We start from the raw sequence: 13,836 nt of genomic DNA on the forward strand, positions 1-13,836 counted from the left end.
GGGAGACTCACCCTGTCGCCGACGGAGGTCCTCGATCAGCCCAGGATCCAGCAAATCCCGACCCGGAACCCAGCTCCTCTCATCAGGACCGTATCCTTCCCAATCCACTAAATACTGAAATCCTCTGCCCCTGCGGCGGGAGTCTAGTAACCTCTTAACAGTGTAGACAGGGGCACCATCCACTAGACGAGGGGCGGGGGGATTGGGGGCAGAGACAGGGGGGTTATAGCGAGCAAACATCACAGGTTTAACCTTGGATACATGAAAAACAGGGTGAACCCGACCAAGAGAAAGGGGTAACTTAAGCTTAATCGTCACCGGATTAATGACCTTAGAAATACTGTATGGCCCAATGAATCTCGGAGCCAGCTTACGAGAAGGCTCACGGAGAGACAGATCCTTGGTAGAAAGCCATACCTTTTGACCACAAACGTAACGGGGTGGAGGTCGCCGATGACGATCAGCTGCAGCTTTGGTTCGTCTGGAATTAGATAATAACAGTGTCTTAGCTCTCCTCCAGGTGCGTCTGCACCTGCGTACGAAAGCTAACGCAGACGGAACCGCTGCCTCGGGCTCCTGTGATGGAAACAGGGGAGGTTGATAACCGATGGAAAGTTCAAACGGGGACAAATTGGTAGACGTAACGGGAAGAGAATTATGAGAATACTCAACCCACGGGAGCTGATCGCACCAGGAATTCGGATATTGTGACGACAGACAGCGGAGCGTTCTACCGAGATCCTGATTAGCCCGTTCGCATTGCCCATTGGTCTGCGGGTGATAACCAGAAGACAAGCTGGCCGTGGCGCCAATTTGTCTACAAAACTCCTGCCAAAAACGAGAGATGAACTGAGGACCCCTATCTGACACTACGTCAGTCGGAATACCATGTAACCGAAAAACGTGATTAATCAAAACCTGAGCCATCTCTTTTGCAGAAGGTAGCTTGGGCAGGGGAATGAAATGAACCGCCTTCGAAAAATGATCCACCACAGTTAGAACAACAGTGTTACCATTAGATGCCGGTAAGCCGGTGACAAAATCAAGGGCTATATGAGACCAGGGGCGGGAGGGCACGGGCAAAGATTTAAGCAGACCAGCGGGTGGTAAATTAGATGCTTTATTACGAGCACAAACCGAACAGGCTAATACAAACTGTCTGACGTCAGTGGACATAGAAGGCCACCAAAAACGCTGACGGACGGCAGCCAACGTTCTCCGAATACCTGGATGGCCGACAAATTTGGACTCGTGACCCCACCGGATGACATCGGAACGTAACCGCTCAGGAACCCATAGGCGACCCGCTGGACACCCCTCCGGAACTTCCCCCTCCCGGCCGGCCTCTCTCACCCGCTGTTCGATTCCCCATACGAGGGCGCCGACCACCCTCCCCTCCGGGAGAATGGTCTCCGTCCTCTCCGAATCGGACTTTTCGAACAGACGGGAGAGAGCATCAGGTTTGGTATTTTTCGAGCCAGGCCGGTACGAGAGGGTGAAGTTGAAACGATCAAAGAAGAGTGCCCAACGAGCCTGCCTAGATGTTAGTCTTCTGGCCGAACGGATATATTCAAGATTCTTATGATCCGTCCAGACCAGAAAGGGCTCCGAGGTTCCCTCCAACCAGTGACGCCATTCACCCAAAGCGAGTCTAACCGCCAACAGCTCCCGATTCCCTATGTCGTAATTACGTTCTGCTGGGTTTAACCGGTGAGAGAAAAAAGCACACGGATGTACTTTCCCATCAATAGACGATCGCTGTGATAAAACAGCGCCTACCCCGACATCAGATGCATCCACTTCCACTATAAATTGTTTAGCCGGATCGGGAATAGAGAGGACAGGCGCAGAGATGAACCGGGATTTTAACACATCAAAGGCCTCCTGAGCCTCTCTACTCCAACGGAAACATACATTAGGTGAAGTGAGAGCGGTGAAAGGCTTAGCGATCTGACCAAAATTTCTGATGAAACGCCGATAAAAATTGGCGAACCCCAGAAATCGCTGAAGCTCCTTCCGAGTGTCGGGTACTGGCCAATCGGCAACCGTCTTAACCTTAGCGGGATCGGGACGAATTTCTCCCTCGGCAATGACAAAACCCAGAAACGAAACCGACTTCTTGTGGAACTCGCACTTCTCCGCCTTAACGAATAGCTGATTCTCTAATAGCCGTTGTAAAACCATGCGAACGTGCTGAGTGTGTATCTGCATGGAGGGAGAAAAGATGAGAATGTCATCGAGATACACAAAGACAAATCTGTTAATCATGTCACCCAGCACTTCATTGACCATGGTCTGGAAGACAGCTGGAGCGTTACAAAGACCGAACGGCAGAACGGAATATTCCCAGTGTCCAGAAGGTGTATTAAAGGCTGTCTTCCACTCATCGCCCTCTCTAATGCGTACCAAGTGATAAGCGTTGCGCAGATCTAACTTGGTAAATACGCGCGCTCCCTGTAATAACTCGAATGCTGATGACATTAAAGGCAAGGGGTACTTATTCTTAACAGTAATGTCATTCAGCCCTCGATAGTCAATGCACGGACGAAGAGACCCGTCTTTCTTTTTTACAAAGAAAAATCCAGCACCAGCTGGAGACGAGGAGCGGCGAATGAGACCGGCTTTAAGAGCGTCATTAATGTATTTATCCATAGCCTCTCTTTCTGGTTTAGCTAGGGAAAATATGCGACCCTTAGGCGGAGAAGTGTTGGGAAGTAGTTTTATCTCGCAATCATACGACCGATGAGGAGGCAGAGAAGTAGCCCGGGACTTACTGAAAACCTGATACAGATCCGAGTACTCCGCCGGGACTCCTGAGAGATCGATAGCCGGGACCTGCGAGACAGAACAAGAGACAAGAGAGGGAGCAGGACCAAGACAAGAAACATAACACGAAGACTTCCACGATAACACAACATTGTTCTGCCAATCAACGTGAGGATTATGTTTGGATAGCCAGTCATGACCTAAAATGACTGGCGATTGTGAATCCTCTAAGATGTAAAATTCAATCTCCTCACGATGATTGCCAGAAACAAACAAACTCACAGGGGGTGTGCGGTGCGTGATCACAGCCATATGCTGGCCCTTCAATGTCCAGGCAGACAAAGGAGAGGAGAGAGGGATGAATGGAATACCCCAGGACTTGGCCAACCCAGCATCCAAAAGACACGCCTCCGCACCGGAATCCAGCAACGCCTGTGACGAGAAAGAGTTAATCATGACAGGTAGTGTGGTGCTGCTTACGGGAGATTTAAATGACGATGCGCCCACCGAGACTCCCAGGTTCATCGGCGGGCGTGAGCTTTTACCGGACAGGTGGCCGCCAGATGCCCCGGCTTGCCACAATACAAACAGAGACCATTAGATAGCCGACGACTTCTCTCTCCAGCAGAAATTCGGAACTTGCCCAGCTGCATAGGCTCCTCGGAGGGCGTCTCTGAAGCGATCTCCCCTGGCTCTGACATCAGCTGGCGAAATGAGCGACGCAGATCTCTCTGCCGATGACGAGACTCGACCCTCAGAGCCAGATCGATGGCAGCTTCCAGGGACGTGGGTGGCTCCCTCAGTGCAATCTCGTCTTGAATACCTGGTGTGAGACCCTCGAGGAACTGTGCTCTTAATGCCGCGTCATTCCAGTTGCAGCAAATAGCGAGCGTTTTGAATCGTATGGCAAAATCTGTCACAGAGTCATTACGTTGCCGTAATCTCACCAACTCAGCCGCTGCCATGTCTCCCCTGAGTGAGCGGTCAAACAGTTTTAACGTCTCCTCCTCGAGAGCCTCAAATGAAAAAGTAAAAGGAGCTTTAGCCCCCCAGGCGGCCATACCCCAGTCTCTCGCCCTTCCAGTGAGTAATGTCAGGACATAGGCCACCTTGGAAGTGGATGAAGAAAATCGACGGGGCTGGAGCGCGAAGACGAGAGAGCACTGCTGTAAAAAGGGTCTGCAGGTGTTGGGATCGCCATTGTAGGTGGGGGGTGTAGCCGTGTGTGGCTCCCGTTCAAATGAAGCGGCTCCTCCGGATGAGGTTGAGGCTTCATGGCGAGGAGTCACTTGGTCCAAGCGATTGCTGAGCTCTTTCAGTTGCTCAGACAGGATGCTGAAATCTCTGGCAGCAGCAGACAATAACGACGAATGTTGGTCGATGGCCGCCCCCTGCTGGTGAAGGGCGGTCTGCACCTCCAGACTCTCTAAACTTGCTGACTCCATTTTTGGCGCGCTCATCTGTCAGGAAAACGGACTCAGAGTCAAGTGCAAGTTAAATAGTTTATTTAGGAAAAACAGAAAACAGGAGAGCAAGTCACTGGTAGATCCACACACGGCGTCCACCCGTTGACTCACTCCGATGGAAACACTACTGTGGGAATGAATCACTCCCACAGTAGGGGAGAGTGAGTCGGCGCTACACAATAATCCAGTACAGATCCAAAGGAAGAGAGAGCCACCCACGCGCTCCGTCGAGAACGCCAGCACCGTCACCACACACAACAGAGGGATGAAACACGCCGCCCTGAAGGTGGATGACAGGCGGAGATGGAAGTCCAAGTTCTCAGACGGTAATCCACTGTGTAATCCAGATGTAGAAGGACCACCCGGAAACCACTGGTCACCGCCTAAAAACGAAGCGAACCAGCGGTTCCGAGAAACAACAGTCGTTAGAGTCAATATAATCCACAAGGTAAAATGGGTGAACTCCACTCACGGGTGATGATGCAAACCGGAGAGAGGGAGACAGCTGGTATACCGCCTAGAAACGAAGCGAACCAGCTGTATCGAGAGACAAACAAAGTCAGTATAATCCAATGCTCCACAAGCGAGCGGTCCGGGTGAAGACGCGTCCCCGAACGCCGAAACCAAACCTGGGGTAACAAAGGAGAAGACAGAGAGCGACTGACAAGACAAGGCAGGGCAGCAGGACTGTGATAAAACAATGAGCGCGCAACGAAGGACAGGACTACGTGCAATATAAAGGGAAAGGTAAACGAGACACCACCGGTGAACAATCAACTGAAACAAGGGGGCGGAGTTAGTGAACACACGAGGAACCGGCACCACAGGTAAACAACACACACACACACAGATCACACAGCCATCGATCACCCAACAGTCATGACACCTTCTTTTCTCTCTCTTTCTCTCAGTACTAAATGGCAATGCTGTGGTTGGATATTGCAGATAAAGGGGGCGGTATTACCTTATTCTGACATCACAATAGGAGCAAAATTACAATGACCTATTTTTTCACATGCTTGCAGAGAATGGTTTACCAAAACTAAGTTTCTGGGTTGATCTTTTTCACATTTTCTAGGTTGATAGAAGCACTGGGGACACAATTATAGCAGTTAAACATGGAAAAAGTCAGATTTTCATGATATGTAACATTTAAGATCCAGAAATAAATCAAATTTAACTCTGATATGAGCTCATAATCTTTATTAATCACACATTAAACAGAACAGAAGTGATACATCTAATGAGTAAATATCATGAACATTTACACAATCCTAAAATATAATAAAATATAATATATAAAATATAACACATTCATTTCACATAATTTAACAGTTATTAAAGAAACATACAAAAATAAATTGTGTCAGGAGATTAACATAGAAAATAATTTTTTGAAAGTAATCATGAATGATACTAAAATGAGGCATAATGTTTAATCTGTAATATGTTAGGGTTAGGTAGATGGACCCTAATGCTAAAGAACCAAAAAACTTAAACAATTTTACAAAGAACAAAGAAAGTGATAGACACAGATCATTTTTCCAAATTATTTTTTTCCTTTCTAATGCAGATGAAGTTGAGTTTTCGAGATTCAGGAATGCTGATCCAGCGAGGATCTCCTCCAGATTGAACTGCTCCAGATTTCACTTCATTGTCACAGTCGTCCACTGCGGTTTCGTTCCCTGGAGCCCAATTCCGATAACACAGCATCTCTCCATTCACCCAGAACCAAAGTCCAACAGCACAGGAGTGACGTAACCCCATCCACACAGCGTCAGTAGAGGCCCGATCAATCATATCTGTCACCATGAACTGAATCTCCTCTGAATCAACTGAAACCAGATCCACATGATTCTCTCTGCAGTATCTCAGAGCATCAGACCAGCTCAGATTCTTCTTGATCAATATCAGATTATCTGAACACACAACAAACCACATGAGATCAAAACAAACATACAGGACAAACACATGTGGATGAACTGGATCATTTTAATAATAAAGAAGCGTCTGTTGTCAAACACACATTGATTTTTATTATTCACCTTCTTGACACACAAAGGTACGAGATTCACTGCATGTCAAGTCATTCCACTGACCCTGCTGAAACGTTCTAACCACTGCACAATTTTCAGTACCACCAATATTATCTGGTAGACCAGGCACCCAGTATCTGAATCCAGAGTCACTCTCATCTGTCCACTCCCATGAGTCACTGAACAGACCAATCCAGGCTTCAGATATGTTTTTGTCTTTCATGATGTTCTGAATCTGTTGATTCTCAGTCTGATTCCTCACACTGGTCAGATCAGTATGATGCTCTCTGCAGATGTTCTGAGCGGCTCTCCATGATCCTGAAGAATCATCAATGATGAATCCAGGCCCGGGGTGGGTAATCGGGAGAACCGGGAGAATTCCCGGTGGGCCGCTTCACTTTTGGGCCGGTCGAGTTTTTTTTTTTTGTCACGTTAGTGAGTCTATCTTCAAATGAAACTTCACACGTTTCGCATTGACACTGCAGCGCGCAGCCTCTGCATGGGTTGTACCATGTGAAGGAGTTTTCCCCTCCCCTCCCATAGAGTTGGTTCGGTCCATAGCACGTCCAAGAAAACTTTTCTCCGGTAGTCTGGGCCGGCTCTACCGTAACAATACGCGTCTGAGAGGAGGAGGGCGTAAAAAACAGGTTGAAGAAAAAATACATTGGAGGAGGATGCTGCCAAATGTGCCAAACTTACAGATTTATTTTCAAGAGGACAAACAAATGTGACAACAGGTACCTTAAAGAGAAATAAGCCTAGTAATCATTAGCATTAGCAACGTAATTATTCAGCTAATACCGTTGTCAAACTATTTACAAGCCAAAATTTTTTTTTGTTAAAATATTACCCTTTTGTGTATACATGGCGATTCATAGACTTTGCAAATATTATGCAAGCAGCTTCTGAGCAGTCCCCCGCTGAAAATGAGGAGGCCATGAGTAAACAATATGAATTAAAGTTATTTAACCTTCAGGTTGTGTTCAGAACCCTATAACACCTTTTGTTTTCCCAGTCAAAAATGACCAGCCTAAAAAAGCTTATAAATCACTTGTTATGCTATATAACCAATATTGTATTCAATATTTTTGTCAAATTGTTTTCTTTTTTAATTAGGACTTTTATATTTCTATTGGCATTAATCATCGGCCTCATAGCATTAGCAATGCTAATAATTTATCAACCTTTCCTTGTGGAATACACTCTAAAAAGGGCTGGGTTATTTATTGGACAGAACACACTGAAGGGTTAAAATTGACCCAGTGCTGGGTTGTTTTAACCCACCTGTTGGGTTATTATAATCCGTGGTTGCATAACAACAACCTAACATTGGGTTATTTTTAACCCAGCATGGAGTAATTTTTAACCCAGCATGTGTTCTGTCCAATATTTACCCATTATGGGTAAAAAGTAACCCAGCCTTTTTTAGAGTGTAGAGGAATATTTTTGTTAACTTCTTAAGTGAAATATTATTTAACTTTTACCTTATTTGTTGAACCATGATATTAATAAAAACTATAGTAAGAGCTGAACTGTTGCTTTATTTATCCAATTTGAAAAAAGTGCTAATTTGGAATAACACTATGGAAAAAGTGGGCCGGTCTTGGGCCTGAAACTCCCGGGCTGAAAAGTGGTCCCACTCCGGCCCTGGATGAATCTATTACTGCGCTCTGTTTAAGAAAATAAAGATTGTTTGAGGATTTCCTTTGACTCTTATTACACCTACAGTATGGATTTAAATCTTCAGAAACTCTTGACTTCCTTTTTCAACGTTTTGTAATGAATTTGAGAGAATAAACTAATCTGAGTGTTTTTAGACACAAGTGTGTAGTTTACTGTAGTTTAAAGAAGAGTGAATGTGTCAAACATAAACTCACATAATATTTCTTGTAAAGTTTACATCTGATGATGTTTTGTGAAGTGAAGGTGTTTGATTTCATTTCAGGAAGCTTCACTCACCATTGTAGCAGATGAATCTCATGTTTTTATTACAGTCTTGATGATGCCATGATCCATCTCTCATGTAAACACAATTATCTGGACCCTTTGAGTCTTCATTATACCAGTTTGTATATTCCACAGGATCACCCAGAGACCACTTCCATTTATAAACACTTGATCTATTCAACGCAATCCAGACACCTGAAGTCAGACTGATTTTCACACTCTTCATCAGCTGATTCTGGTCATTCATGTTTTTGACTTTGGCCAGATCTGTGTAGTTTTCTCTGCAGTATCTCTGAGCTTCAGTCCAGGTCATATAAATGTTTATATGGTGATAGCGGCGCTGAATGCATTCAGATAATGAACAGAGAGCTATGAAAGAAAGAGTTTGAGTCAAATCTCATGAGATTATAAAGCAAACATAAAACCAGAAACTCAAACTCACCGATGAGAAGAAGTCTGAAATAAAGAGTTTGAGCCATTTCTGAGAAAAAAAAAACATATTGAAAACATCAGATGTTGAATTTTTGTTGATAATCACAATAAAATCATTTCAAATCTCTAAACTATTTTAATGTGTAGCAAATAAATATGAGAAAATTATATAAAAGCTTGTTATATATTACTGAAGCTGATCATTTACCAAATCTCTTTAGTATAACTCCTCATCAATTCTTTATAAAGTTTCATTAGAAGTTTTTGAACATTAATTTCATTCAAAATGTAATTGGTGATATCATAAATATTATTTTAATAGGAATGAATAAATCCTTCTTACTCTTGAGTTTGTGTGTTTCTCTTCTGAATCTTCTGTTTCTTTGCTTGTGTGTTTAGATTATTATTATCCTGATCTTCAACACTTCCCATCATATGCATATTTCTTTTGAAAGACTCATTTTCATATTTCATTTCCTTCTTTTTTGCATGAGCAAAATTACATTGACCACTGATATTGGACCCACCCACCTTTACTGTCTCTATTCAGCGAATATGTCATTGAAAGCGCCGTCGGCTGATAAAGGCTGTAAATCCATTCCTCTTTGATCATTCAGAGTCCATATAAATTAAACTCATTTGTTCATATGTTGCTTTTAAAGGCATGTAGTCTTTGTTGCAGCATTGTATTACTGTTACATTTACATTTAGCTTTTATCCGACTTACAAATGAGGTAACAATGAAAGCAATTAGAACAACACAAGAACAGCAATACATAAGTGCACTAGAACTCATCAAGTCTAACACAGTATAGGCTACATAGCACAGACCGAAGGACAGAAAAGATAAAGATACAAAATAGAAAAAAAAAAAACTATAATAAAACCAATGGTCATTTTTATAAGGTATATGCATGACAATTTTATATCTAAACGCCAACACACACAGAGCAGATCCATCTATTGGATTGTATTTGTATTGCACCAAATTAATAATTCATATTCTGTTGTCTTTTAATTAAACAATTGCTTTAATTGAATAAAAGACAGTAGGGGTCTGAACTCTGGTGTAAATTTGGTACAATAGGCCACTCCTTACATCCTTTGACAGAGCAGCGTATCTGCACTTTACTCATTCTTACTGACCACCTATACAGACATCTGAGGAGCAAGTAGGCCTGTATGGTTTTCGCTAATGTTAGAGATTCCCTTACGAATATTAATTAACCATGGTTTTACTGCAGTTAAAACCAAAAACCATGTAGTAAAAACTGTAGTAAAACCATGGTAACCACAAAATAACCATGGTTTTGACAATCATGGGTTTTCAAAACCATAATTAAACCATGGTTAGTGTCGTAAAAATCTTTCAAATGTAAACAAAAAATAAAGCAAATAGTTGGAGCAAAACATGTAGTTTTTATTGTGTCACTAGAGGGTGCTGTTGATTAAGTGGTTGTTGGAAACACCTGTTCACATAAATGAAGGTAGCTTGGGGTGGGTTGGGATGAGCATGTAACACGTGGTTCTTATCATAGCATCATAAAAAACATCTGCAATTTTAACATCTTTGTATCCTGTGAATTCTTCATTAAATGAACAGCGGCATATAATGGATTTTGTTGTGTGGACATGCTAGCTTAGCTTTATGTGGAAGAACATCTTACTACTCTGCCACAGCTCATAGGAATTTTCAAATACCAACAAAACACGGAGTCTTAATAAATTAAAAGCATGTGTTAAACTGTGAAAAACTGATGCAATAGCTTTAAAATGTTGTGGATATTGTTTAAAAACACACACACATATTTTAATATAAAGAAAAAGGATTTTAGACCTGGATTGGCAAGCCCCTATTGAGCACCAGGAAAGTCCATGTTCATGGGTATCAGAGAGGACCGAAGAGACGATATGCGGTACAAACCCCAAAGTAAATGATGATGCGAGCTATTGTCTCCAACGTAAATCTCTTTTCTCGGACTACAACAAACACACAGATTGTAGGCAACAGTTTACTTCCTGGGGTTGGTGATGTAGACAAGACCGACGTCATAACTCCTCCCGCTTTGGATTCAGCCTGTAAGTTAACTGCATTGTGAGCGAATCTTTCAAAAATGGTAAGGAGCGTCACATTTCCGGCTGACATCAGAGGTATTCAGACCAATCACAACGCTTTTTTAGATCATTGAGCTTTGTACAAAATCGGAGCAGGATATCTGGAGCTATAAAACTGTTTGGTATGTAGAAAATAATGTGAACACATTGTTTTATACCAAATAGACAAAATAACGTTGTTTTTTAGCCGTGAAATAGGTGCTCTTTAATGATCGGTTGACAGGCGAAATGAAGGAAATGTTTACTTTTCTTTATCCAATCAATTCACAGTGAAAAACACAAGCCACAAAAAAGATATGGAGGTTTACTCATGACACCTGATGTGGATGTGATGTGGAAAAAGTTGATCTCATCTGTAAGAAAATGAGTCTCGTTTACAAAATATCATAAAACAATTCAAAATTAATTAACAATTAACAAAAATGCTATGCTCACAAAATGTAAGATATGATTTTAACAAAATAATTGAGATGTTTTTTATATTGTAAAATCTGTAAATTGCATGAGAAAAAAATTCTTTATCTTATATTAGAATACAATACTAGATAACCAAGTAATAATCTGTCATATGTATTGGTTAGAACAGAAGGAAAAGTGAATCTGAAATATGCAAAGTTTTGCTTGAAATCCGAATTAGAGACCGCATACAGCTGTATTAGCTCATGCAGAAATTAAAGACAGAAGTACGGTTTGAACTAGTATGAGGAAGGTCAAGATGTCATGGATGATCTTTACTATAGAGCCGGTGGTGATTTATTAGATCCCTGAATCATAATGATGTCATTCACATCCTCACTTCTCAAACACACTGAATGACACCTCAGTACATGCATAGACAAACACCACTGCTTTATTGCTTTTCCCAAGAGATCTGGCGTCAGTATGTCCTATAAAAGGACCTTTACCACAGAGAGCCCAATATGAGGAGCATCTTCCCCCTCTCTCAGCACTGAATTCTTCACCATGACTGAAACATCACCATGGTAACGTTTACAGGCTGGGAGTGACTGTGTCAAGAGAAGAGCAGGAGGTTATAAAGGGCTTTCAGTGCAACTGATGGACAGAAAACAATGAGCTTTTAATGATCTGGATCAGTGCTTTATCTGCTTACCCTTTACCTTATCTACAGCTACCTTTTTAGCAAGTTTATCAATGTAATCATAAATAATGCAGACTTTGTAGATATTTACCAATAAATGTACTTGTTCTAAAATAGTTACAATACTGCAAGCAACAATATGTCACTAAACTTCATACATTCAGTTGAAAGGGATAGTTCACTTTAAAATGAAAATTCTGTCATCATTTACTCATCCTCGTGTTGTTCTAAACCTGTATGCATTTCTTTTTTCTGATGAACACAAAATAAGATATTTTGAGAAATGATGGAAAACACACATGCCCCCTTCTTTTCAATTGCATGTCAGTGTATTTTAGTGTTTCCCAACCAGGGGGCCGGAGGCCTAAGCAGATTTCCAAGGGAGCCTCAAGATTAATTAAAATTATTAAAAACTGGAAGAAATAAGCTAAAACAAGCAAAAATCAAGATGTTTAGCAAATATACATCTGCCATATCATTCCAAGCTCTAGTTAATTTTATTTGGAAAAAATTAAGTGAGTGACTAGGGGGCCTTGAAGTGAAAAAGGTTGGGAACCACTGGTGTATTTGACATGTATTTAAAATCTTGTTTCTCATCACATATTTACATGAGAAATAAATTGTGCAGTATTTATATAAAATTTTACCTTTGCCATGTTTGAAATTATGTCCAACCACATAAGATTAGTAAGTGTAAGGTCCAAGAGCACAGAACAAAACAACATACTGGTATATTTTAAAGGGATTCAGTATGCATTATTTAGCTTTTAAAAGAGTAAAAACATCACAGTGTTTGTACACAAGCTGAGAATGATACGTCTGTGTTCGCCAATCATTTATTTATATGCTTCCTTTAGTGCTGAAAACTTTTATCATTGCACTTATGAGATTGTTTGGCTGTCTGTGACTTGAACAAAATGCTTAAAAAGTCCATTTGAAAAGCTTTATTTGTAAAACTGCAGGCTAAAAGCAGCCTGTCAATTATAGAAGTGGGCGGGACATTGAGCCAGGCCAAACGCTCTTAAAGGGATAGTTCACCCAAAAAATGAAAATTCTCTCATTGTTTACTCACTGTCATGTTTTTTCAAACCTGTATAAATTTTGTTGTTCTGATGAACACAAAGGAAGATATTTTTAGAAATGTTTGTAACCAAAGCATTCGTGGACCCCATTTACTTCCATAGTATTCTTTTTTCCTACTATGGAAGTGAATGGGGTCCAAAAACAGTTTGGTTACAAATATTTCTCAAAATATCTTCCTTTGTGTTCATCAGAACAAACAAATGTATACATCAGACTGTTTCAATCAGAGAATGCAAACAGGGTGGGAAATGGCCATAAATTACTTACATTTGTATGTTTTTTGGCAAAATAAATTGAGTACCATATTTTTCGGACTATAAGCCGCGTTTTTTTCATAACTTGGCTGGTGCTGCGTCTTATAGTAGGTGTGCCTTGTAAGTCATTATGAATTCATTTTGACATTTATGAGGCAAGATACATCATTACCGTCTACAGCCGTGAGAGTCCCCCATATGCTGCTTCTGTATTTATGTAATTTAATGGATTCAGTGATGTGAAATGACGAGTTTGCGAACTTCACGCTAGTTGGTTTGTTGGGTTAATTAAGCCTATTCAACCTTTCAGGTAAGTTCTGTATGCTATGTTTATCGTTTAAATAACTGATAATATTACTTTAACGTACAGACATTTATTCAACCAGCTGTTCTGTCTGCTATTGTTTAGTTGAATAACTCGCCTTTCCAGATTAAACGTCTGTTCTTGTGAAATAATTTTCTAAATAAACGCGTCGTATAGTCAACGGCGACTATACGTGACTTATATATGTTATTTCGTCTTAATGACGCATTTTTCAATGATGCAGCTTATACTCCGGAAAATACGGTAATAAGTATACACTGTAAAAAATGTCTGTAGAAATTACAGTATTACTGGCTATTACTGGCAACTAGCT

The 13,836-nt window shown here is 41.3% G+C and overlaps 1 protein-coding gene across 1 annotated transcript; it reads right to left on the minus strand.

The window, feature by feature from the left end:
- Nucleotides 1–5,627: 5,627 nt before the first annotated feature.
- LOC135749506 (macrophage mannose receptor 1-like) lies at nt 5,628–9,068 on the minus strand. Its single transcript, XM_073812144.1, has 4 exons — nt 8,991–9,068; nt 8,658–8,696; nt 8,228–8,584; nt 5,628–6,151 (listed from the first exon to the last, which is right to left on the minus strand). Exons 2-4 carry the CDS (start codon nt 8,692–8,694, stop codon nt 5,769–5,771), a joined length of 777 nt encoding a protein of 258 aa, XP_073668245.1. The 5' UTR covers nt 8,695–8,696; nt 8,991–9,068; the 3' UTR covers nt 5,628–5,768.
- Nucleotides 9,069–13,836: the final 4,768 nt, after the last annotated feature.

Source organism: Paramisgurnus dabryanus, chromosome 16 (genome assembly GCF_030506205.2).
Source record: "Paramisgurnus dabryanus chromosome 16, PD_genome_1.1, whole genome shotgun sequence".
Classification (NCBI taxonomy): Eukaryota; Metazoa; Chordata; class Actinopteri; order Cypriniformes; family Cobitidae; genus Paramisgurnus; species Paramisgurnus dabryanus.

What these genes read in the sequence shown, in the direction of transcription:
- LOC135749506 (XM_073812144.1), bottom strand. Translation starts at nt 8,694, where the DNA reads ATGGCTCAAACTCTTTATTTCAGACTTCTTCTCATCG. An exon ending in TTTCAGACTTCTTCTCATCG is followed by an intron (nt 8,585 to 8,657) that starts GTGAGTTTGAGT and finishes TTTCTTTCATAG; the next exon opens with CTCTCTGTTCATTATCTGAA. An exon ending in GAGATTCATCTGCTACAATG is followed by an intron (nt 6,152 to 8,227) that starts GTGAGTGAAGCT and finishes TTGTGTGTTCAG; the next exon opens with ATAATCTGATATTGATCAAG.